Consider the following 24,647-nt stretch of genomic DNA (forward strand, 5'->3'; position numbering starts at 1 on the left):
GGAAGCCCCGGTTCTGGCCTGGCTTGCTGTGGGCCTGGAAGACACAGCTCTGAGGGAGCCACGGGAGGGACACCCTGGAGCCAGCACAGCGCTCTGGTGGCAGGCACACACCCAGCACGTTCTCAGGGCCAAGGGCCCCAGCCCATTCCCAGCCCCTTTCTGCCTAGCTCTGCCCTGGGCCAGCTCCAGGTCACTGCCAAGGACAAGTCTCCTCTCCCAGCTGGCATTAGTCAGAGGTCATCCTGCAAACCTTCGGGGGGGGTGGGGCGGGGAGTGACTAGTGGCGTTCTGCCACGTTCTGTCTGTCCCAAATGTGACGAACAGGAACCCAGAGAAGGCAAGCGAGTTCTCTACCCGGAAGCCCCGCCGGTTTACTGAGCCTCCCAAGCTGCCCACACCCAGGGAGGCAGACAGGACACACACTCGGTGGGTGGCCCTGAAGCGAGGCCTGGCCCAGCCCGGGGAGCAGGAGGACAGAGAGGGCATGGCCTTCGAGAACAGGTGTGAGCCTGGCCTTCAGTGGGGGAAACAGGTTGAAGGGCTGTGGCCGCTTGGGGGCTCCAGGCAGGAGAGAAAGCCCTCCCCACAGCTGCAGTCACACACCGCACCACGTACACACCATGACAACTTTTATTGCCCTCAAGAGAAACTCCAGTCCACCTGCTCCACCCACCCTCCTGCGGGACCAAAGAAAACACCCAGAGGGCAAAACAAAAAGGGGCTCAAACCAACAGGAAGTCAGCCCCACCGCAAGCCGGACTACAACTAACTCGTGCTCTCCACGCTCAGGCGTGGAAGCCAAGGCTGTGCCAGGCCTGGCCAGGCCAAGCAGGATGACAGCAAACGCATTCTGAACGTGTAGCAATCAGGTCCCCTGTAATGTGCTTGGAGAGTGTGGACAAGGGCCGAGATGACGAGCTATGAGCTGTGGAAGGGAATGGGGGAAGCAGAAGGGCACAAACAGAAGTACTGGAGGGAGAGGCCGGGCTCTCAGGAAGCAGCAGGCACGTGCCAGGTGGAAGCCAGCTGCAGGCAGGGGAGGAAGGAGGCCCTTACTCTTCCTTCTTGTCCATGGGACCATCTACTGCAGCCTGGAAAGGGACAGAAATCCCACAGCAGTAGGTTGGCCAGGTCCACTCCTCCCCTGCCACCTCCAGCCCCATGCCCCAGAGGTCCAGCTCGGTTCCCCTCTCTCCTAACAACAGCTATTCAAGTGAACAAGGGGCCCCCTCCCCAGCTGCACCCAAAGGCCTGCCAGGGTGGGAGCGTCAGCCCTGGCCCACGCTCTAGGGAAAGCCCTGGACCTAACGCCAGCCAGGGAGGACTGCCAGGACCTCACTGGGGGCTGAGTCCTGGCTGCAGGGAACAGCAAGGCATCCAGTCCCCTTCAAGACCTGATCAGACCCTTCCCAACTCTGCACACCTTTGACAGGTGCCCTCGAAGCCCAAGTCCCATCTACCAAGCCTGCCCCATACAGAGGGCATGGGTGCCCCCTTTGAGGCTGGACCCTTCCTCCCCACCTGCTGTGGTGCCCAAACTTGGGCCACCAAGCACTGAGGCCAGCTGTCCAAAGTTAGGAGTATTTATGTCGCCCTCACTCCCAATGTCAAGACCGCCTGGGCTTCCAGATGCGGCCTGGTGCACCCAAGCTAGTCTGAGGACTCAGATCAGGCCTAGGGCAGCAGGTGATGGCCACAACTAGCGCCTGCTAGGGAAGGTGCCTTTTTGACACCTTGTGCCCTCACTTGCCCAGGGATCTTTGCCCTACGTCACTCCCCAGCACCCTAGGAAAGAAGGCCAGCAGTGGGTCCCAGAGTTTCACCTGCTTCTTTCTTCTTGACCGGGCCCCAAACCATGGCTGCGCCTGAGCACGAAGGTAGGAAGGCTCAGAGCCTAGTGAGCCAGTGCCACTCCTGAGGGCCACCTCGGCAAGTGCCTACATCTGCTGCCAGGCCACCCCCCTCCTGCCCGGTGAAGGGTCCCACTCAGTAGGGCAGAGGTGGCCAGGGGGAGTGGTGGAGAGGGCAGCCGGCCCCTGGGCCCCTGGAAGGTTCCCTCCGCACCCACAGGGGCTGCCTCATCCTGCTCTGCTCTCCTGCCCTGGGCGCAGCAATACGGGAGGGCTGACCTGCAGCTTTGCGTGCTCCTCCAGCAAGCGGTCGTACTCCTTGGTGAGGCCCTCAGACTGCTTCCGCATGGCCAGAACCTGGTTTTCAGCTTTCTCTAGTTCTTGAAATGATGTAAATGACCAAGAAAACAGAAATGAAAAGACAGGAATTAGGGGGAAAAAACCCGACTGCTACAGACACCAGAAACTGGCCCAAATCTATCTCAAACGAGGTTATACAGGAGCCTACTTCTCAAAATAAAGCCCCTCTGCTTTTGCAGGCCCCCAAAGTAGAGGGAAAGGGCTGACAAAAAAGCTCAAGATAAAGCAAAAGAAACACAGAGGCCATCCCCCAGTCCCTTTAATGGAGAGGAACTCTAGTGGCTCTGGGCAAGGGTAACCTCCAGGGAGGCTGAGAGTGGGAGACAGGGAGCAAGATCCCAGCCTGCAAGCGAGACCCAATGACAACCACGCCTTGCACACAGCAGCAGCAGGCGAGGCCTGTGGTATTGGGGGAAAACGCCCCAGACTTAAGTCTATGCGTGGGAGACCAAAGACAGGCAGGCCGCTTGGGAGCCGCCCACTCCCCTCCTGAACGCCACTCCCACACTCCCCTCATTCTCAGCCCCCAGGCATGCTGGGGCTACCGTGCCACACTCTGGACGGGAAAGCCCCAGCATGCACTGCTCTAGTGCAGGGCAATCGAGGCCCACCAACTGCAGCCTGGTTCTTCCTGAGCCCCATTCAAACCACTTAGCCTCACTGGCCTGCCGGCTAAGCATGGCTGCATTGGGGTTGGAGGCGCAGGGTGCTATTGGTTTGTTTTCAGCCAGCCCTCGAGCGTGCGTGCAAGGCTTGTTACTAATACTTTGGCACAAAATGGGCAGCAGCGGGCAGAGGAGGCTCCTCTGGACTTCCCTGCGGGAAAGGACACGAGGTCGAGCCTCACTTTGCTTAGTGCTGGCCAGCTCGTCCTTTAGCTTCTGCAGGTCAGCCTTCAGGCTCCTGTTCTCTTCCTCCAACTTCACCTCAGCATTCCCGACATCCAACTTGCCTCCGTCAACAGCAGCTCCCTGGGAAAAGTGCCAAAGGCCAGGGTTACTCAGGAGGTAGGGAGGGAGAGGTTCCAGCCCCATCCTCCCCACCGAGCTGCGGTTCCTCAAGCTGCCCTGGCCACAAGCCCCTTCGGAAATGTCAACGCGGAACCGAGCCACCACTTGCTCCCAGCTCCTAGGCAAAGGCCAGGGCGTGGCTGCCCGCCGAGGGAAAGAGAAGCGCCAGCGGGGCCACCTGCTGCAGCTCGCCGGGCACGCCTTGCCTGCCCTGGCCCCTGGCCCTGCCTCCTTTCCGAGCAGCAGGGCTCAGCAGCTCCATGGTGCTCACCAACCCCTCCGCAGATGGCGGTGCCTCGTGCTCCCCACACGGTGCCGCTCACTGCAGTTAGGAGCCCCCAGTCGCCTTGGCCAGCTCTATCGCACCTCTGCATCCACATCCCTCCGAGCTTGCCTTGCAGCTCACCTCCTGACGGGACGTCTAAGACTGGCCAACTACCCCGCCCCCACCTCCTCTCCAGCACTGAGGGATGCCACAGACCCCGAGTTCCAGAGGGGGTGCGGCAATCTTGCAGGGAACAAGGGCCTAGCTGAGGGCCTTCGGATCACAGCAGAGGGCCTGGCTCACTGAGGGGCCATTTTTCTCAGGGAAGGGTCTGACTGGAAGCAGTGGATGGAAACGAGAGCAGCAACACCCTCCTCCTCACCCGGACCCTCACACACAGACGCCTCCAGCAGGCATACTCTCCCCACTGAGGACTTCCCCTCTGCGCCTCCACCCAACTCTGGCTTTTCAGGCACATTTCCCAGTGTGACAGGCTAGCAGTGGCCACTGAGGCCCTAAAGAATGTGGCTCCCACAGCGTAACACCAGGATGCCCCATGGTGGGTCGGGAAGCTGGGCTCACCTTCTTGAGCTGGTCATTCTCCTCCATGTACTTCTTGGCCGCCTCACTAGCACTCTCCGCCTGCTTTTTAAAGGCTTCATTGGAGGCCAGCAGCGTGGCCTGCTGCGAGATGAGAGTCACCAGGCGTCTAAGCAGGCTGCAATTATTTACAAAAAGAAGGGAGAAGTGAGAAAAAGAGCATGAAGGGCTGGCAGGAGCACCTCCTGGTTGCTCCCACTCCACACCTAGCTCCAGCCTGGACCTGCCCTCTTGCCAAGGCAGCCGAGCGAGAAGCCGCCAACCTGGTGCTGGCAGCGTGAGGGAAAAGGTGGGGCCCAGGAGCCGTCCTCTGCCGCTGTGCCCAACGGCCACCCTCAGCTCTCAGAGGGGCTGGAAGCAGGAGCCTGGGGGGCTGGGAAGAGCCTCGCTACAGCATGAGGTCCCAGAACGCGGCACTTTCCGGGTCGGGGCCTAGACGTGCCAGATAAGCCACAGCACCACCTTCCTCCCTGCGAGGCTGGGCTTGCCTTGGTAAGGTAACGAGAGAAGCTAATCAATCCGAGCACTTCCAACACGCCAGGCCGCATCCTCACATCTACCTGATGAGGAAGTTACTATCACTGCCCCAGCTTATAGAAGAGGAAACTGAAGTTCAGCAGCGTAAATCAATGTACCCAAGGCCAAAAACCAGAAATGGACATGGCTGGAATTCCAAATTATGTCTGCCTGACTCCAGAACCTGAGCTCGGAACCACTCTACTCTCTAAACTAACAGGGAAGGGCTCCCAGGTCCCAGCGTAAGATAGAACTCTCTTCTCTGGCCAGCCTCCTTCCCAACCCGTCATGCAGGCTGCGCTGGAACACATCCGTTACGTAACAGCACCCCGAATGAGGTCTTCTTGGGCTGGAGGGTGTAGAGGAATCAGGACACAGGCACACGCTGCCTATCTGAAGCAGCCAGGAGAGACAGGCAAACAGGTGGCAGCTGGAGGCAGATGCTAGTCCCCAAACAGAGATTGGAATGGCCACTTCATTTCCCTTGGTTCACCCTTGCCCCGAGATGTTAGCTGGCAGGAAGAGAGGAGGGAAGGACTCGTTCAAACAGTCAAAACAAGGCAGGGGTTCCTTTCTCACACACCTCAGAAGGCAAGGGTCACACAGGGCCTGGGGGAAGGAAGAGACAAATCTGCTTAGTCCAGAGTGCTTCAACAACAGCTTACTCAGAAGAGTCGAAGTGGCCTCCTGCCCCAGCCAGGCCTTCACACTTCACAGCCTCTGCTCATGGCCAGGGGCAGCCCGGAAGGGCTGGAGAAAGTAGAGAGCAGACAAGGTGAGCTACCTCCCTGGCCCAAGCCATGGCTCTCCAGGGCCTCGGCAGAGCCCCTTTCCAGATGTACTCAGGACAGAAAGTACCCACCCGGGCCAGGAGACACCCCTGAGGTTCCTGGTTTGGGGAGAGGCTCCCAGGGGCCCCTGGCAGCACCAGGAGAGCCAGGCCATTGATTCCTGGCAGAGAAGGAGAGTTTCCAGTGACATGTGCTTTCTAAAATTAGCAGCCCAGGACCTCGTGGCCTAGGGCTCAGGTTTCCCTGCCTCAGCCCCCAGCTGCCCACCAGCCTGCCCCCCACTGGGCTACAGCCTGAAGGTGGAGGAAGCTACTGAGCGCCCTAGGAGCCAGAGAGAAACAACGCATCTGACTCACATCGGCATGGCCAGAAGTCAATGGAGAGGCCTAGAAAGAAAGGCAAGTCTGACTAAGACCCAGCCCCCCGGCAAGGAGCTGCCCAGCCCCAGAGCGGATCCCAGTGATGTAGAAAGAGGAAGAGGACCGCTCCTCCCAGCTGGAATTGAGGGGTGGGGGTCATGCCACCTGGTGGTAGAGAGAGGACCAAGCAAGACTGAAGGCTATACTCCCCGCCACCAGGCCAGGCAAGTGGCTGCTGGTGAGTGCCCATGGCTGTCACCCCAGTACCCAGGGAGATAGCTAACACAAATGCTTCCGCGGCAGTGCAGCAGAGGCCCAGCTCTTTTCGGACCGTCCCAGGCCTTTCCCGGCTACTGAGAACCAGGGCTTCCAAGATAGGCCAGGGCATACACAAAGTCCAGCGCAAGATCCACGCCATGTCTGTCCGAAAGCCCGGCCCTGCTCAGCCCCAGCCCAGGCCTTCAGTTCCCAGCCTTGAGACAGTCTGGGGCTCCCCTCTGCCAGGCCCCGGTTCCCCTTCCTCTTGCCAACCCTCACAGGCGCTCCCCACCCCCACAGCACCCCGGGCATACTCCTCCCACTGCACCCCCAGCCCGATAGTTCTTTTTCACACCTTCTAGGTCCTCTCTCTTCCTGCTGGATGACCCGGGATCATTCTCCCCCCAGGAACCTCACCTTCAACTGCCTCCTTCCTGGAGTCACCCTGCCCAAGCCCCTGGTCTTTTCCCTCACATATATTCCTCAACCTAGGCTGGCCAAGGCCTGCCCTTCCAAGCCAGCAGCAGGGCCACCAGTGGCCTCCTAACCGCCCAGGCCGGCGGTCACCCTGAACTCCTCGCTCTGCTGCTAAGTTACCCTCCTGAGGTCCCCTCGCAACACCCTCCTCCCACTGTTATTCTGCTCCCTCTGGGGTCTGCACTCTTCAGCTGACACCCTATACCTTCCTCCCAGCCACTCTTATCCCTGAAAGGGTTTTCTCTGTGGCCCAGACTCATACCTAACCTCCTGCTAAACATTGGCTCCTGGATGTCCCCAGAGACATTCTAGACTCAGCTTGTCCAAAACGGGCCTTCCCTTGTCCTGCCTGACCTGACCACCTCGTGTAGCCCCTGCTGTAGTGGTGGGCAGGCAAACCGCCTTAGACTCAGCCCTCTTGGCCCCCTAGCCCAAGCCACAACCCAGCGCTTTCCATGTCAACTGCAAACATGCCCGCCATCATCCCCACTGCTGGCACCTCCTCCCTATCTGCTGCCATACGGCTTTCCCATCCACCTCCCAGAGCAAGGCAAATCCGACCACGTCAGCCCTCTGCTTAAGCCACCTGCTGCCAGCACGCATGCCCTCAGTGAGCTCTCCTCCTTCACTAACCACGTGGCCCCCTGCTCTAGTAACACCTAACCCCTCACCATTCCTGGAACACGCCTGGCTCTGTGTGGCAGTTCTCCAGGCCGGAATGTCCTCTCGACCCAGCTCAATCCTCACCTCCCCCCAGAAACCCTTTTGGATCTCCCACCCCATCAGAGGGACGCCTTCTGGGGGCTCCTGCAGCAGCCCCCAAGGCACCCGCATGTAACTACCTCATTCTCTGTTCTCTGCATGGCTGCCATCCGTTTATATGGCTGCCCTACCAGGCTATGAAGGTCTTTAGGCTGGGCACTGTGCCTTCATCTCTGCACTCCCATACCTGGCACACTGAAAAGGGGTCTTCCGCCCACTCCAGCAAGTATAGCTAAAAAAAAAAGGGGGGGGGGCGGGGCTGGGCTTCCAGATGACTGGATCCCACTCCCAGGAGAGGAAATGCTCCCTGACAGGTGAGGGGACAGATTTGAGGCTGCACGTAAGGCTGGACAGAATCTCCCTGGGCCTAGACTGCACCTGTGTTCACCTGGGAGCCTGGCACCAAGAGGGGCAGAGGCAGACACAGAGCTGCTCAGTCTAGCAACAGAGGAGACAGAAGACAGGAGTGGGAAGGCGCCGTCTCAGACCCGTTCTGATGGGCAAGCCAGGCTCATGGCTGCAGGGGGAAAAAACATTCACTGCCGTGACCTGAAGGCACAACCCAGAGCTCCAGCCTCTGCATCCTCACACCCTCAACCCCCACCCAGGGCCCAAGCAATGCAGACCAGGTCCTCTCTGATCACTGGCATTTTTCAGCCTGGGAGCCAGCCTTCTGGAACATTTTCCCGCTCCCTCACACTGGGTCACTCAGGCACGTTAACGTGCGCTTGTCTGTTCCCTTGTAGCTTCCCAGGCCCCCAGGACAGGGCACGAACATGGCCTTTAGCTTCTGCCTCTGCTGGATCTACCAAGTAGTCTTACCCGAATCACTGTTCTTAGCTATTCATTTCCAGAAAACAGGAAAGAACCTAAGAGCCAAAGGCAACTCCTACAGATACAGGGTGGTCACCAATAGAATGGCCTGGGGTCCAAAAAAAGGCCAGTGAACGAAACTTAACAGAATCCAGATGTGGCCTTGGCAGACACATGGCAGCCCCAAATGCCTCAATCTGACTGGGCTTTCTTGATAGAATGTTGTTGGACACTGAGCAGGGCTATCGTGCTTTTATAAAAGGTTGAGTAAACCAGAGAAGGCAGGAGAAACAGAACCTCTCCACAGACTAGAGAAACAGGGCCAACCATATCAAATGGAGAGAGCCATGGCTCATAAGCACTTTTCAGCAGCCCTGTCTTCCCCCATGAGCAAGGGGAAGAGGACACGGGCTTAATAGGAAATGGAGAAGGAGCAAGTCCCGACCAAAAGATTCCATGCTGTGGCCACCCCTGGCCCACCCTGCTGACGGGTTTCAGGCGAGTCAAGTCATTCAACCCCCAGCCCCTGCATACACATGGTGTTCACATAAGCTCACTCCTCTGCCCCCAGCCGGCAGAAAGCCGGTGTCCCAGCGCCACCTGCTGACTTTCCAGGCCTACCGCAGGGTGGCCAGTGGACTCTGGGTGAACACGCCCCAGCTGTGGAAGAAAAAAATGAGGCAGCGCCCAGGCAAGGAAGCAAGTCAGGTGACGCCTCAGGAAGGCTTCAGTGAAGAAGAATGACTAACACCAGGGCTTCCACTGCCCTCAGCGACTCTTACCCACCAGTCTGGAATCAGGAAAACAGGTTACAACTGGGAGAGTCACCTAGAGCAGACCCGAGAAGGCTGCCCCAAAGGGCTGCCCCAAGTCCATTTTGGTACAGCTGCGTGGCCTTCCCTGTAGCCTCCCAGCACACAGACGCTGGAGAAGACGGGAAGAGGAGGGCTAGAGCTGGGGGAAATGGAGGCTGTTTCAGATGAGAACATGACTTGTGGCAGCTCCAGCCCACGACCCAGATGGAGCTCGCCCATCCTGAGGACAGTGCAGTAAGCGCAGGGCAAAGGGGCAGGTGTGGGTCTGGCCTGTCCTCCCTTCTTCTTGAGAACAAGTGACACAGACCAGCTGGGTTTCTGGGGTTTTGCTGTGTATCTTTTTTAAAACCAGCTATCTGAGGGGTTTGGGGTAAGCTGGAGGGTAGAGAGCAACCGACTGAGGTAAGACAACTTAGGCAAAGGTAGTCTGTGATTAGATGACTCAACCTAAAAAAGAAGAAAAAGCAGCTCAGCAGAGAAGCACGGGCAGCTCCATCTGGGCTAATGGCAGCGATGGGATTCTATCCTGGAGGGGTAAAGAGGAAACAAAAGATGCCTGTGGATCAAGTTCAGGTCAGCAAAAATTCAGGGGGCTTCCACACAAACAGGGGCCTTCCTGCGACTGGCTGCTAACCAGCACTTTGGGCCTAACCTTGACCGTCATTTAAGCTGAGTAAGGCAGAGAAGGCAGTGCAGGTCCTCTGAACACACAAACCCCAGCCCAGAGGGAGCTGCTGTCCCCAACACACTCCAAGACTCAAGAGGGCCTCTCGCTAGCTGTGCCCCCGAAGTGCAAGGTTGGCAGGAAGGGAACAGGAGCGACTGCCGGAGTCTTCCACAAGCGGAAACCAGTGGCTCATCCAGTGTGGTCCCCTGGAGGTGGCCCCAATGGATCCGTCTTCACAAACTGTCATAGCTCCTAAGACCTGAAAAGCTGGGCTTCTTGGCTAAAAAGCCCGACAAGTTCAACCCAGGCACGCACCTAAAGCTGTCGCCGTCAGCCCGGGACAGCCCAGTCAGTCACCAAAGGTTTCAGCACCCTTCATATGTGCCAGGCCCTTGGCACTGAGCTGAACAGTCTAAAGGGGAAGAGCCCAGGTTTTCCACGACGGGCAACCCTGCCAAGTGCCACGCCTCAGAGCTGCGTGTGCAGGCTGCCCTGGGACCCGAGGACAGCGCTATGGGTCAGCCGGGAACATGGTGTGGGCCCCTCGGAACAGGCTCCACAGGGAAGCCTCGGAGATTCACGAAGAGGAGGTGCTGGCTGGGCCGGCAGCTGGAGGGGGTGTTCCGCACAGAGGTCCCCAAAATGCTCAGAGAATCGAGTTGGGGGAGAGCATGTGTTACGTGAGGCTCTCCCATGAGACCCACATGACTGCTTCATGACGGGGAGGCCGAAGCAGAGACTGTGGGGGAGCCGCGTCCTGGAGGATCCATGTGATAGCGAGCCACTGGAAGTGGGGTGCACAGGCCAAAGGGGGGAAGGCAGGTGGCAGGGAGCCCGCTTGGTCTATACGGGATGGTGGTGGCCCCACCACAGCAGTGGTCCCAAGGGTTGTGAGAGAGAGGCTTAGGAGGTGACATCTACAGGCTGTTTCATGGGTGGAGTCCAGCTCTGCAGGCTGAAGACTTCTGGAGGTTGGCTACTTGACAACGTGAAAGCGCCTCACCCTGCTGGGCCACACACAGAGAAATGGCCACGATGGTTGGGCAGTCACATGGGACAAGAAGAAAGGGCAGAGCAGCCCCAGGCTTCTGGGTCAAGTGACAGGACTGAGACAGTAGTGGCAGAGGCAGGACAAAAGCTCAGAAGGCTTTGGCTGGGAAGCTGGGACTCTCCCACTGCTATCCCAGGCAGCAGCAGCAGACTATGGGGGGCCAAGGGTACAGACTTGATTCTAGGTGTGATGTTTCCCTTCAGGCCAGGCCCCCTTTCCCAATTACAAAGGCTACTCGGGAGCTCTCAGGCTAACCTCCTATGTGTTCTGAGCCCAGTCCCGCTGAAAACTAGTGCCAAGCACCAGGCTTTCTCCAGAATGTGCTCCCCTCCTTGGCCACTAACCTGCTCACATCCTCCTTCTTGATCTTGCTTCCCTCTTCCTTCTGCTCCCCGATCTTCTATCGCTCTGCTGGAGGCTGGAATCCATCCTGCCAGCACATTCCCTTTGCCCTGGCCTCAATGCCTCTGTGAAGCCAGCAACCCAAGCTCGACTGCCCGGAAGCACCCTATCCTGCTCATCTGCCAGGCCTCCCCTGCTCAACCCTGCTCTCCCTGTCCCCTCCTTTCCTTGCTGTCCCCAGGCCTGGCCAGAAGTCCCACTCTGCAACCAGCCCTCACACCTAGCACGATAGTGTTACTCCATGGGCAGCCAGAGCTCCCTTTCCAGCAGGGGGCTGCGTCCTCGCATTCCGCAAGTCCAGAGCAGAACCAAGATCATCTCAGACTCCCAGAGACTGGAAAAGCCTGCTGATTCAACTCCACCTGGGCCTCTCAGCTCTGTCCCCTCCACCCCACTTCTACTACCACTGCCCCAGTTCAGGTTCCCAGCAAGTCTCACTGACAACCTCCAACTTGGTCTCCCCACTTCAGGCTCTCCTGCTCCACTCCATCCCATACACCCTTGCAAAATGTTAATCCACACAGGTGACTGCATCCCAGCAGTACTGGAATACCCACTAGGCAGGCTCTCTACCACTCAGAAAAGTTGCATACGAAGTCTGGAACCCTTAACTCCTAACCTCTAACCTGCTCGGGCCATGAGTACCTGCTCGCGCCATGAGTACCTGCTCGCGTTCAAGAACTGAGCCTCTCAGTGGGACATAAAGAACATGGAAAGAAAGAGGGGTGGGTGTGGTGGCTCATGCCTGTATTCCCAGCACTTTGGGAGGCCGAGGTGGGCAGATCACATGAGGCCAGGAGTCAGAGACGACCAGCCTGGCCAACAGGGCAAAACCGTCTCTACTAAAAATACAAAAATTAGCCAGGCGTGGTGGCATGTGCCTGTAGTCCCAGCTACTTGGGAGGCTGAGGCATGAGAACTGCTTGAACCCAGGAGGAGGAGGCTGCAGTAAGCCAAGATTGTGCCACTGCACTCCGGCCTCAGCGACACGGAGAGACTCTGTCTCAAAAAAAAAAAAAAAAGAAAGAAAGAAAAAGAAAAAAATCAACAACAACAAAAAAGAAAGAGACAGATAATAGGAGTGGCATGGGTGCTCCAAGAGGATCAGGAGGCCCAAAGAAAGCTGACTAGCTGAGGCCACTGTTTATGACATCAGAAACAGAGCTGCAGGCTCGACGTCCACCAATGAGGAATTGGGTAGACACTAAAGAACACTCAAGAACGCTGGAGAGGCCAGGCACAGTGGCTCATGCCTGTAATCCTAGCACTTTGGGAGGATGAAGTGGGAGGATTTCTTGAGCCCAGCAGTTTGAGATCAGCTTGGGCAACAGAGCAAGACTCTGTCTCTACAAAAAATTAAAAAATTAGCAGGACGTGGTGGCACATGCCTATAGTCCCAGCTACTCGGGAGGCTGAGGCAAAAGGGCAGGGCTGCAGTGAGCCATGATCACACCAATGCACTCCAGCCTGGGTGATGGAGCGAGACCTTGTCTCAAAATAAATAAATAAATAAATAAATAAATATGCTGGAAACAGGTCAGTTGTCCCAGAAAAACGTTCATGATAAACTGAGTAGAACACTCAAGTCACCAAGGGGCATTTAAAGCATGTGGTGCTTAAAAGCCCCGTGGTTAACTTTTTTTAAACACGGGAATGTTTTTAAAAAGCATGTGGAGGCTGGGCGTGGTGGCTCAGCTGCCGCACCCTCCCGTGTTCCCATCCAGTAGCCTGATCCAAAAAAGCCATGAGGTTGGTCTTGCGTGACTTCTTAGAAAAGGAAACGGTGATCCCAGAGATCAGTGTGGATTCACCAGTTGCCCATAAGCGATCTAGTTAATCATTTCTGGAATTTTGCCAGAAATATATACTCCTTGCTAGTCTAAGAGTTAAATCTAAGATGGTGGCTGTGACCCTAGAGGAACTTGGCTTTCTTGTGTGATGCTCTTGTCCAGCCTTACGGCCACACAGCCCATTTGCAGCTTGCAGGAAACACTTAAAAAACAAAGCAGGCCGGGCGCGATGGCTCACGCCTGTGATCCCAGCACTTTGGGAGGCTGAGGCAGGCGGATCACCTGAGCTCAGGAGTTTGAGACCAGCCTGGCCAACATGGTGAAACCCCGTCACTACTAAAAATACAAAAAATTAGCAGGGCATGGTGGCGGGCGCCTGTAGTCCCAGCTACTTGGGAGGCTGAGACAGGAGAATGGCGTGAACCCGGGAGACAGAGCTTGCAGTGAGCCGAGATCGAGCCACTGCACTCCTGCCTGGGCGACAGAGTGAGACTCTGTCTCAAAAAAAAGAGTGAGCCCCCTAAGGCTTCTATGTGTATGTGTGGATAGAGCCAATCCACATGGCAGCCACTCATGTGGGTTAGGACCACACCTAACTACACTGTTCTGCCAGCACCTTCCCCACACTTCGGCATCTGGTCCTTAAGAACAGACTCAGACTGGCAAGCATCATGCTAAAAATCCATCTACACTCCATCTATAGAAGGCTGACAGAACTTCTCCAGGAATTCACAGCAGTCACCAATGATCCCGCTCTTCTTTTCCAAAAGCATACAAGCTATTCTTTCTAGAGCATGGCTGGAGATCAAAGTCAACCCTCCCCAGGTCAATTCCTCATCTACATTCTCCTCCCTTTGGAAATTGGGATGTTTGCCAGGCTGCAGTCTGCCAGTCTCTCTCCCACTCTGCAAATCCTCAAGCATCGGTGGCAATGCCTTCTGCAGATGATCTCAACAGCTTCTGGACATAATCTCATCAAGTACATCCTTTAGGGATGCTACTCTTGCCCACCTGTAATTTCCATTTTCTCATCCTAGTGTTTCCTTTGCCCTTGACCACCTACCCTCCATCTCCTTCCTTACACAGACATATAAAAGGGACTGCCTTCTCCTCACTTCTCCATGTCTTTCATGATTCAGAGCTCCCGGCAGGTTTTCACCTTCCCGATACTATTCTTTTTTTTTTTTTTTTTTTTTTTTTTTTTTTTTTTTTTTGAGATGTCGCCCAGGCTGGAGTGCAGTGGTGTGATCTCGGCTCACTGCAACCTCTGCCTCCCAGGTTCAAGCAATTCTCCTGCCTCAGCCTCCCGAGTAGCTGGCACTACAGGCACCTACCACCAAGCCCAGCTAATTTTTTTGTATTGTTAGTAGAGACTGGGTGTCACCATGTTGGCCAGGCTGGTCTCGAACTCCTGACCTCAGGTGATCCACCTGCCTCGGCCTCCCAAAGTGCTGGGATTACAGGCATAAGTCACCGCACCCAGCCCACCTCTCCCCCATACCATTCTTAAAGATGCTTTTCTGGTAGATGGCCTAGTTTCCTCTCTTTCCCTCCTCAATGTGGTCTTTTTTCCTCATTTTGCTGACTGTCACACTCAGAATTCTGGGTTTGAGACTCAGTCTTTCAGATCTGCTTCCCTTTCAGCCTCAGACCACAAGATAATACTTGTTTGGAACTTCCTGAAAAATTTAGGGTATGTGTCTGACTCCTCCCAGCCTTCCTGACTTTCCTAAGTTTGAAGATAGCAAGCTTGTAGATCAAATCTGTGATCAAACCCATTATCTTGAAAAAAATGTGTTTGCCTTTTCTAGCTCCACCCCTCTTTCCAACTTGGTCGCAGAGAGTACCAGATCATCTAAACGACAGACTTTAAGACAAGTAGTCATCGTAGCACCTAGTAAAGCAGGACACACCAGGTGACTAGAGAGCAAGAATCTCCTAGGCATGGAGATTCTTGAGTCTCGGGGCACAAAACCAAGTGGGGAATAACTGTCCATGAGCCTGAGAATCACTTGGTGCTATGGTCTGAGTGCCCTTCAAACTTCATGTGTTGGAATTTAATCCTCGCTGCCGTAGCATTAAGAGGTGGGGTCTTTTGAGAAGTGATTAAGTGATGAGAGCTCCGCCCTCAAAGCAAGCGCCTTTCCAATGCCTTCATACATGGTCTGAGCTCCCATCCACCTCCCAGCCAGGCCCTGCTGATCAGAACGGCTATGTGAAGCAGGAGGCAGCAAACAGGGCCCCAGGCTCAAATAGGCACTTCGTAGTGGTCTAGTTTTGCCCGACTAGTTACCCTTAGCCTTGATTAAGGTACTTAGTTTTACCAAAAAAATCATCAGAAATACTCTGGCTGCCATGGAACGTAACATGTCCTCATTACGAGTTTCACGTGGGGAAGGCCCTGAGGTGAGGAGAGGCCCAGCCTCTTCGTGCCACTTTTACCTGCTGTCCCTAGGTCAGCACTCCGGACACAAAGAGTCCCCCATTCAATCGCTCCCTTGTGAGCTGGACTCTGAAGGTCCTCTCCCAGAGGAGGGCAAGGCCTTACCGTTACATCTCACTCTCCATGCAAACAGACCGTGAGATAGTCATCTGTTTGCTTGAGAGTATGTGGTGTGTGAGGGTCTTCTGATATTTCAGGCAGCCCTCTCCTACTCTCCACGCTGCCTCTGGAGGTCAGGAGAAAACTATGCGGCTTCCCTAACACAGACAGGGCTTTGGGATCCAGGCCACAGACTGAGGAGGAATCAAAGTCACAGGGGGAGACTGAGCCCACTGAGCTCGGTGTCCGTGGCTAGCCCATGGCTCCTTTCACAGCACCTGCCCCCTCAACCCCCCACTCACAAGGACAGCAGCAAGGAAAAGCCAGCAATGTAGAGATTCCTCTGGGCACGGAAAAGCTTCATGTGGAAGTGCTCCATGGCCCCGGGATTGTTCTGGAGGTTCACCTTTTCCGTCACATCATCATACTTCCGAATTTCGCGCACGGCATCTGTGGTGGAGCAGAGAGGAGACACGGGCATTTAGCGGACACTAGGGCAAGATAAGGCCATACCAGGCAGACAGGCGGCATGAGACAGGTCAGACTCACTTCCCTCAAATCCGCCTCCCCAGTTCTTCCCACTTCTACGCACACACACCCCTCATGGGATGCTGTTATCAGAAGCTCCCACCCTCAGGCCAGGTGCAGTGGCTCACGCCTATAATCTCAGCACTTTGGGAGGCAGAGGCGGGCAGATCACCTGAGGTCAGGAGTTCGAGACAAGCCTGGCCAACATGGCAAAACCCCATCTCTACTAAAAATACCAAAAAAAAACTTAGCCCGGTGTGGTGGTGGGCGCCTGTAATCCCAGCTACTCGGGAGGCTGAGGCAAAAGAATCATTTGAACCCGGGAGGCGGAGGTTGCAGTGAGCCGAAATTGAGCCACTGCACTCCAGCCCGGGGGACAAGAGCGAAACTCCATCTCAAAAAAAAAAAAAAAAGGAAGCTCCCACCCTCAGACCCACTCCTTCCTCCAGCTTTTCAATCCCTGGCCCCATTCTACACAGGCCCCAGGCTTGCTCTGCAGTTCACGATGCTAACCAAGCCTAAAGAGTTTCTGGAAATGGGGGTGGCTTCCTTTTCCCATGGTACCCTCAACCGCATCTTGTTCTGTTCATCTCAAGTTGGCCCATAGCCCCCCAACCCCCACAATGATAAGTTGAACCTGGAGATGGAAATGCCTGCTCCGGGGACCTAAGATGCTTAAGAGTCAAGACCCAGGCCAGATGTGGTGGCTCACGCCTGTAATCCCAACACTTTGGGAGGCCAAGGCAGGAAGACTGCTTGAGGCCAAGAGTTCAAGACCAGCCTGGGCAACACAGGGAGACTCTCTCTCAACAAAAAAAAAAAAAAAAAAAATTTTAAATAGCTGGGCATGGTGCTGCACACCTGTAGTCCCAACTACTCGGGAGGCTGAGACAGGAAGATCGCTTGAGCCCAACAGGTCAAGGCTGCTGTGAGTTACGATCACACCACTGCATTCCAGCCTGGGCGACAGAGCAAGACTCTGTCTCGAAAAAGCCAAAACAAAACAAGCAAACAAACAAAAAAATAGGAGTCAAGACCTGCAGGATACCAGCTAGGAGTCAAGGGTTTCATTTCAAAGCTTTACAATGGGTTTTATTATCTATAATGTTTTATTCTGATTACGAAAAGAATTCACACTCATCGAAAGTTCAAACACACCCAAAATGTAGAAACGGAAAGGATCCCATAACATAATCACATCTAGCAGTATATACAATAAAAATGTGGTCACCTCATCTAAAGTCATTTTTAGTCACATTACACTGTTACCTGCTTCGTAATAGACATCCATCTCTGAAATTCTCTTTAAACACATTTTTTGGGTCCATCTCTCCCAAAGTAGACTACAAACTTCCTAAGAGCAGAAATCTTTTATACTATATTCCCAGGGCCTGGGATAGCTCTGGGTGCAGAGTGGGCACTGAAATAATTGCTGAGTCAGTGAGCAGCCTCTGCTCCTGAAAGAGCCGCTGTTAGACATACAGAGCTCCAGTTAGCAATATATTTACAACTGTCTCTACTTGCTGAGTCAGTGAGCGGCCTCTGCTCCTGAAAGAGCTGCTGCTAGACATATAGAGCTCCAGTTAAATATATATTTATATTTGTCTCTAATGTAGAAATTGAGCCACGCCAAACCTACTGCTTTTCCCCATGCATCCTGAGACATCGTTTTAAGTCAATACACTAAGATGTACCCAAAGAATGCTCTTAATAGACTCCCATATGAAAGGAGCAAGGTATCACTGTATGGGTATCGAGGTTCTTTTTGTATGGTGGGTTACAGGGTCTCACTCTGTCACCCAGGCTTGAGTGTAGTGGCACCATCCCAGCTCACTGCAACCTCCACCTCTCAGCCTCCCCAGTAACTGGGACCACAAGTGTGTGCTACCACACTCAGTTAATTTTTTCTTTTTCTATTTTTGGTAGAGACGGGGTTTCGCCATGTTGCCCAGGCTAGTTTCAAACTCCTGAGCGCAAGCAACTGCCTCAGCCTCACAAAGTGTGGGGATTACAGGCGTGAGTCAGGGCACTGGCCTCATTGGGTTCTTAATTTCCAGTTTTAGGCTGCTTAGTTTTTATGTTGATCTTGCATTATAAAAATCTGCCCATCCCTCAGCACCACGAAGCGAGTACTCTCAAACGCTGTTAGCGGGGTAAAAACAGCACACCTGTATAAAATGCAAAATGTTCATACCCTCGGGTTCAACAATTCACCTCTGAAATTATCCCACAGAAGTATTTGCATAAATTTGCAATGATTCGAAGATGCCTATAAAGAATGGATTACGGCACAACCACATGAGAGAATACTACATGATCTTTAAGAAGAATGAGATTGCTATAAAAAGATGTTGGCCGGACACAGTGGCTCATGCCTGTAATTTCAGCACTTTGGGAGGCCGAGGTGGGCGGATCACTTGAGGCCAGGAGTTCAAGACCAGCCTGGCCAACACGGTAAAACCTCGTCTCTACTAAAAATACAAAAAATTAGCCGGGCATGGTGGCGGGCGCCTGTAATCTGCAGCTACTCGGAAGCTGAGGCAGGGGAAATCGCTTGAACCTGGGAGGCGGAGGTTGCAGTGAGCCAAGATGGCGCCACTGCACTGCAGTCTGGGCAACAAAGTGAGATTCCATCTCAAAAAAAAAAAAAGATGTCTAACGTGCAGCAAGTAGAAAAAGCACAATCCAAAGTATTGGCTGGGCTCTGCTATGGACAGCAGTCTTATCTCAGAGCTGTGCTACCAGCTCAGGCGTGGAATGCTCCTCCTGCCATGTCCCAGCAGGAATGTGGAAAGAAACATAAATACTTTGTGTGTATGATCCCACCGCTGTAGACATTTTATTAAAGATGTCAGCATACAAAACCCCTCTGGAAATGCACAACAAAATACTCATGATGGTTACCTGTGGGACATGGGATTATGGGGAGTTTAACTTTCTAAATTCAACTTTTGAATTTTTAAAAATAATTACCCATTATTTTTGTAATCAGAAAAACAAGATAAACATGTTTCCTTACACTGTCACCTGCATCCAGGAATCCCACCATCCTAAGGACCACCTTGGCCAATGACCAAGAGTGGGGATGGGGGACTGAGCAATACTAACCCAAGTCCCACAGTAGAAACCAGCCCTCCCTGTCTCGGGCCTCAGCCCAGGTGGGAAGATCCTGCACCCTCAGCAACTCCATCCTCCAGGAGGATCTGCTCAACCCTCCCCACCCCCAAGCAAGGCCACAGCTCTAGCTAGTTATGCCTGTTACCCTTCACTAGTACCTGTGACTAACACTTCTGTTTGAAGAAGGCTCTGCAGATCTTTCTAGATTATGCTTCTTAACATGGGAGTAGGAAGCAGCCAGTCATCATGGCCATATGTCCCCCTAGAACTTCCAAGCAGTTCCCCGATCCCAAAAAAGAATGAAGGCTTTGTCAACTACTGGATTCCGCAAAGGATCTCTCCAGCCCACTCAGCTGCTCTAGGAAAGAAACATACTCCTTCTGGTTTGGGGAAGGGGCAAGACCCTGAGGGAATCATCCTCAGCATGGTCCCTCCCTTCCCCAGTTATTACCCCCACCCCAGACCCAAAAGCCAAAACACACATGCTCAGTTCAAAAACTCAGTGGCCTGGGGATGACACATATATTACCTACCTACTCCTGGCTTGGAGGCTGCTCAGGGCGAGAACCCTGGTTAGAAAGAGCTACTACCTCTTGGGGCCTTGCCAAGTATTTCAAGAACACTGAGGTGCTCAGGCAGCTGGCACCTACCCCATGTGGTTGGAAGCTGTCAGGTAACACTTGGCCTGTTCAGAGGCAGTCCAGCCTGAACATATCCTATCAGGCTCTGAGACATCAGGAAGGAGAAATGCCTAATGCTGAAGCTGGTGGGTGAGGCTTTGCACATTCCCCTGAACCACAGCCCCCCACCCGCTCAGTGTTTCTCCTGGGACTCGGTGGGAGGAGTGTTCCACGCCTAGGCAGGCACCACAGCTCTGAGACAAGAGTGGTGTCCACAGCAGAGCCAAGCCAATACTTTGGAGCCCAAACAGGGGGACATATCGATCACTTACCACAGCAAAACAACAAACATCTACCAGTCAGACAAGAGCTTTATTGATTCTTGTCTCCAGATGGTCACCCTACCACCTCATTGCAAAATGTCTGCCTTTCATCTTAACACCACCTGGCCTGGCCTTATCCCAGAGCCTGCTTGCCCTTGGACCAGTTTATCTTTCAAGCACCTGCTAGTGTACACCTCAATGTCAGAGTTTACAGAACTACAGAGCTGGAACGACCTGGGAAAACCTCAAGTCTAGCCCAGATGCACAGAGGTCTAGGATCTCTCCCCAAGATATGCTGCCACACATCTCTGTGTTCTCCTCCTACTACTACAGGGAATGGCAGGACTTCACTGTGTGCTTGGTTGCTCAGTCCCCCATTAGAGGCCCTGCTCCAGGCAATTCTGCTGTTTAAGTGACTGGTGAGCAGCACTACTCAGACCAAGGTCACAGGCCAGTTAGCTTCTCTTGGCTTCAGTTCTAGAGTGACCTGAGGAGCAGCCTCAGAAACCTTAGGCGTCCCTTCTTCCAAGGTCTTGAAAAAAAGCAATGTAAGGTGGCCGTCATAAGCTGCATACAAACTGCTTGGTATAAGCCCACGCCCACTGCTAGAGGGGCCTCTTTTTTTTTTTTTTTTTTTGAGATGGAGTCCCCTTTTGTTGCCCAGGCTGGAGTGCAATGGTGCGATTTAGGCTCACCGCAACCTCTGCCTCGTGGGTTCAAGCAATTCTCCTGCCTCAGTCTCCCAAGTAGCTGGGATTACAGGTGCCCGCCACCACGCCCAGCTAATTTTGTATTTTTCGTAGAGATGGGGTTTCACCACGTTGGCCAGGCTGATCTCGAACTCCTCATCTCAGGTGATCCACCGACCTCAGCCTCCCAAAGTGCTGGGATTACAGGCATGAGCCACCATGTACGGCCTAGAGGGGCCTCAAAGTGAAGAACCGACTAGCGGTCAGCAGCATGGGCAAAGGGAGCCTCTTCCCTCCCTCAAGAGAAAGACACAGCATTTCATTGGTCTGTCTCCTAGCAGCCAAAACTGGATGCTACACATCAAAAGTGGCAAAGGGTTTTGCAGCACAGACCAGGGTCTAGGTCAGGTAGCTGCCCTCAGCTATAGCTCACTCACCGATGACCAACAGCACAAGGATGACAATGAGAACCACAAAGAAGGTGTTGCCATAGGACACTAACAACTCCACCAGCCGGGACTTGAAAATCTTCTGCCATCTGTGAAGAAGACAAAAAGGACAGGAGTTGAAGAGAAAGCACACACACGAGCTCTAGGGCCCTGAGCAAAATGGAAATCCAGCTTTGTACTCTTCTCCAATGGCCGAATAGCCCATGCAAAGTCAGCCTCAGTGGCTTGCAATTCTCTAATTTGCATCCGTTCAAGACTATTGGAAAAAAGGCCAGGTGCAATGGCTCACACCTGTAATCCCAGCACTTTGGGAGACCAAGGTGGGTGGATCACTTGAGGTCAGGAGTGCAAGACCAAACTGGCCAACATGGCGAAACCCTGTCTCTACTAAAAGTACAAAAATTAGCCAGGCGTGGTGGTGGGCACCTGTAATCCCAGCTACTCAGGAGGGTGAGGCAGGAGAATCACTTGAACCTGGGAGGCGGAAGTTGCAGTGAGCCGAGATCGCGCCACTGCACTCCAGCCTGGGTGACAGAGCGAGACCCTGTCTCAAAAAAAAAAAAAAAAAAGATGCTGGTCCACGTATAGATCGAAATGTCTGGAAAACTAATCTTTTTTTTTTTTTTTTGAGACAGAGTCTTGCTCTGTTGCCCAGGCTGGAGTGCAGAGGTGTAAGCCACCGCGCCCAGCCTGGAAAACTAATCTTAAACGTGGGCAGTTGGCTGGGCGCAGTGGCTCACGTCTGTAAACCCAGCACTTTGGGAGGCTGAGATGGGCAGATCACCTGAGGTCAGAAGTTCAAGACCGGCCTGGCCAACATGGTGAACTCCCATCTCTACTAAAAATATATATATAAAAAAAAATTAGCTGGGCATGTTGGCAGGCACCTGTAGTCCCAGCTACTCGTGAGGCTGAGGCAGGAGAATTGCTTGAACCCGGGAGGTGGAGGCTGCTGTCAGCCGAGACCATACCACTGCACTCCAGCCTGGGTGACAGAGCAAGACTCTGTCTCAAAATAAAAACAAAAACAAACAAAAAAACCACAACAACAAAAAGAAAACATACTGGTAGTCTCTGAAAAGGGAAACTTACTTTTCATTGTACTCCCCTTTGTAATATTCAAATGTTTGCCCCATACACGTTATTTCTTTAAACTGTCTTTCCACATGATAAACCTTGGTTTGTCTATATCTCCCCACCCTGTTATGATGAGATGGACCCCAGACCTCACATGATTTCCATCCACAAATGCTTTGGGATGCAGCTCTAAGAAGAGACTTCAGAAGTGTTTACATATTGTTCAAATCAACAAGAAGCCCTCGTCATCAGGGCTAGAGTTGAATATGCCAATCACTGAAGGCAATGATATTTGTTTGAATCCGGACCCAACAAGGTACCGATTTGGCATTCGGTAGATAAACGTCTTAAATCCAGCTTATTCTGGAAGCTCCCCCTTCCCTCTCCCTCTTTCATTTGCTTTTCCAGTTTCCTTTGTGTAGATTGTCTGTCCTCTAAAGCTTCCCAGATTAAAGCTCCCCGGGGCCCTCTATCTCTGCATGTCTTGTCAACTGTACGAAGGTGTGGTTTTCTGCAAGAATCCTCCTCAGACAGCACTGCATACTTTCTATGGTATCACATCAAAGATAATTTTTCACGAAAAAACAGCTTTTAAAAATACCTGTGGAGATTTGGCCTTATTTGTAATATCGTAATTTAAATAGGGATGTGTTCAGGTATTATACATAATTAAAATTAATCTCCAATTCACTTTTAACAAGTCCTCTGTTCATTAAAAGGGAATATGGCTTCATCCTCCACAGGCTGAGTAATGTTCATGCAGCCACTGCGCAATACCAGTGAGACTAGTTAGGAGGACAAGAGTCACCAAATCAGCAACAACGTGACCCAGTGGTGCAAGTCTTCCGAATCCCACGCTACCATCCCAGCACCCCGTGGACCAAGAGTGGGTGGGAGGGCATCATTTCCAGAACTGTAACATAGATCTTCCTGCCTCTCGGGGGCATTCTGAAGACCAGAAGGCAGGGGACACAGGAAAAGGAACTGAGCAAGTCATGACGAAGCAGAACCCTGGGAAGGGTTGGCAATAACAAACACAACCCCTGCCACCCCCACCCCAGACAGGTTCTACCTGTTCCATCAGGTCCCAATTCCAGGGTCCACCAGCTGCACACACCAGTCCCAGGGCTAGGGCACAGGCACCCTCCTGCCTAACTCGCCTGCTTGCTCCATAGGCCATACCTTTTAGGAGAAATGAAGGGAATGCAGAGAAGCAACACAACAAAGACCTCCGCATAGAGGAAGGTGGCAACTGCAGTCCACTGCAGACTCATCCTGTTGCTAGAAGGTTTCCCACAGGAAGATGTGAGCTTGTTTCCTGGCAGGGCACTAAAGGTACAGGACTTGTAAGCGCTGGGCAGCCAAGAACATCCAGTTCAGTTACCCTGCGAGGCTGGGGCCGCCACTCTCCACCCTGACCCCCTGCACTTTGCTTCAGAGTCTCTGATGCGCTGGCGGAAGCAGGGCTCCACTCGGCAGGGCCTCTTGGCCAGCAGCGTTCACAGGCCCCACAAACTTCCGTTCGCTGGTCAATTACCTGCCCCCTCCAGCACGTGTGTCAACACGTCCAGAGCGGCCTCTCCCGACGATCCCTGCCCCAGGAAGCCCGAGATTTCCGACGCCTGTTTAACTGAAAGGCGTTCTTCGGGAAGAGCAGTGCCAGGGCACCAAGAGGAGGACGCCTCGGCACCCATCGGGCGCTCCCTTCCCCGCCAGGCAGAACTCAGCCGCAGAGGCGGGCGCTCTGCGGGCCCAAATCCCCGCTACCAGGCAGGCCCAAGGCCGCACCTAGTCCAAGCGCTGCCGACGCCCCCGCCTCCCACCGTCCCCACGGCGCCCGCGGAGAGAAACCGGCACCTCCCTCGAGGATCCAGCGGCCTTCCGCCCGGGGCCGCTTCGCCTCCGGTGGGCTGGAGGCCCGCAAGAGCGACTCCTAGAGGGCAGGATTCGGGACCAAGCGCAAAGGCAGGTCTCGACCAAGCACCTCAAGGCCCCATACGGAGAAAGTTCTAGACGCAGTATCCTCAGAAGCCAGGGGTCCTTAGAGTAGCCCTCGCGGGCCCCAGCGCCCACCCAGAGCGAGGGGCCCCCGACTTGGCCCCGGCCTGGCACACCGTCCCGGAGGCCCATCCCGGCCGCTCCTCCAGGTGGGGCTTCACCGCCCCCCGCCCCGCCCCCGAGACCAGCTTCTAGAGGCGCCGCCCGGTTTCCCCTCGCCCCTGCCTCTCACACCCAGGTAGGCTGCGGGCCCCGAGATTCCCCGGCCCCCGGGCCTCCCCGCGCCGCTCGCCTCTCTCCCTCGTCGATGGGCCGGGGAGCCTCCGCGGTCCCGGAGCCCAGCCCGGCGCGCGGAGCCCGCTCACCGAGTTTCCCACAGTCAGCGTGCAGGCCCCGCCGCAGCAACCGAACTCTCCCACAGCAGCCCCGGCCCCGCCCCTCATACCGCGGCCGGAAACCGGAAGCGCCCGCCGGGCACCGCCCACCAGCCCTCGCGAGGCCCCGGAGGCTCCGCCCAT

The 24,647-nt window shown here is 54.3% G+C and overlaps 1 protein-coding gene across 4 annotated transcripts; it reads right to left on the bottom strand.

Moving 5' to 3' along the window:
• Window positions 1-612: 612 nt before the first annotated feature.
• Window positions 613-24,633, bottom strand: BCAP31 (B cell receptor associated protein 31). 4 transcript variants are annotated; one of them, XM_055106839.2, is made up of 8 exons: window positions 24,495-24,633; window positions 23,314-23,460; window positions 21,043-21,143; window positions 15,631-15,778; window positions 4,068-4,203; window positions 3,058-3,181; window positions 2,130-2,230; window positions 613-1,091 (listed from the first exon to the last, which is right to left on the bottom strand). In XM_055106839.2, exons 2-8 carry the CDS (start codon window positions 23,403-23,405, stop codon window positions 1,053-1,055), a joined length of 741 nt encoding a protein of 246 aa, XP_054962814.1. In that variant the 5' UTR covers window positions 23,406-23,460; window positions 24,495-24,633; the 3' UTR covers window positions 613-1,052. The 4 variants fall into 4 exon arrangements, with proteins under 4 accessions (XP_054962814.1, XP_054962816.1, XP_054962817.1 ...); XM_055106841.3 differs by having other exon boundaries at window positions 24,364-24,537; XM_055106842.3 differs by lacking the exon at window positions 24,495-24,633 and adding an exon at window positions 23,669-24,049 and having other exon boundaries at window positions 23,314-23,449.
• Between the last annotated feature and the right edge of the window lie 14 nt (window positions 24,634-24,647).

Source organism: Pan paniscus, chromosome X (genome assembly GCF_029289425.2).
Source record: "Pan paniscus chromosome X, NHGRI_mPanPan1-v2.0_pri, whole genome shotgun sequence".
Classification (NCBI taxonomy): Eukaryota; Metazoa; Chordata; class Mammalia; order Primates; family Hominidae; genus Pan; species Pan paniscus.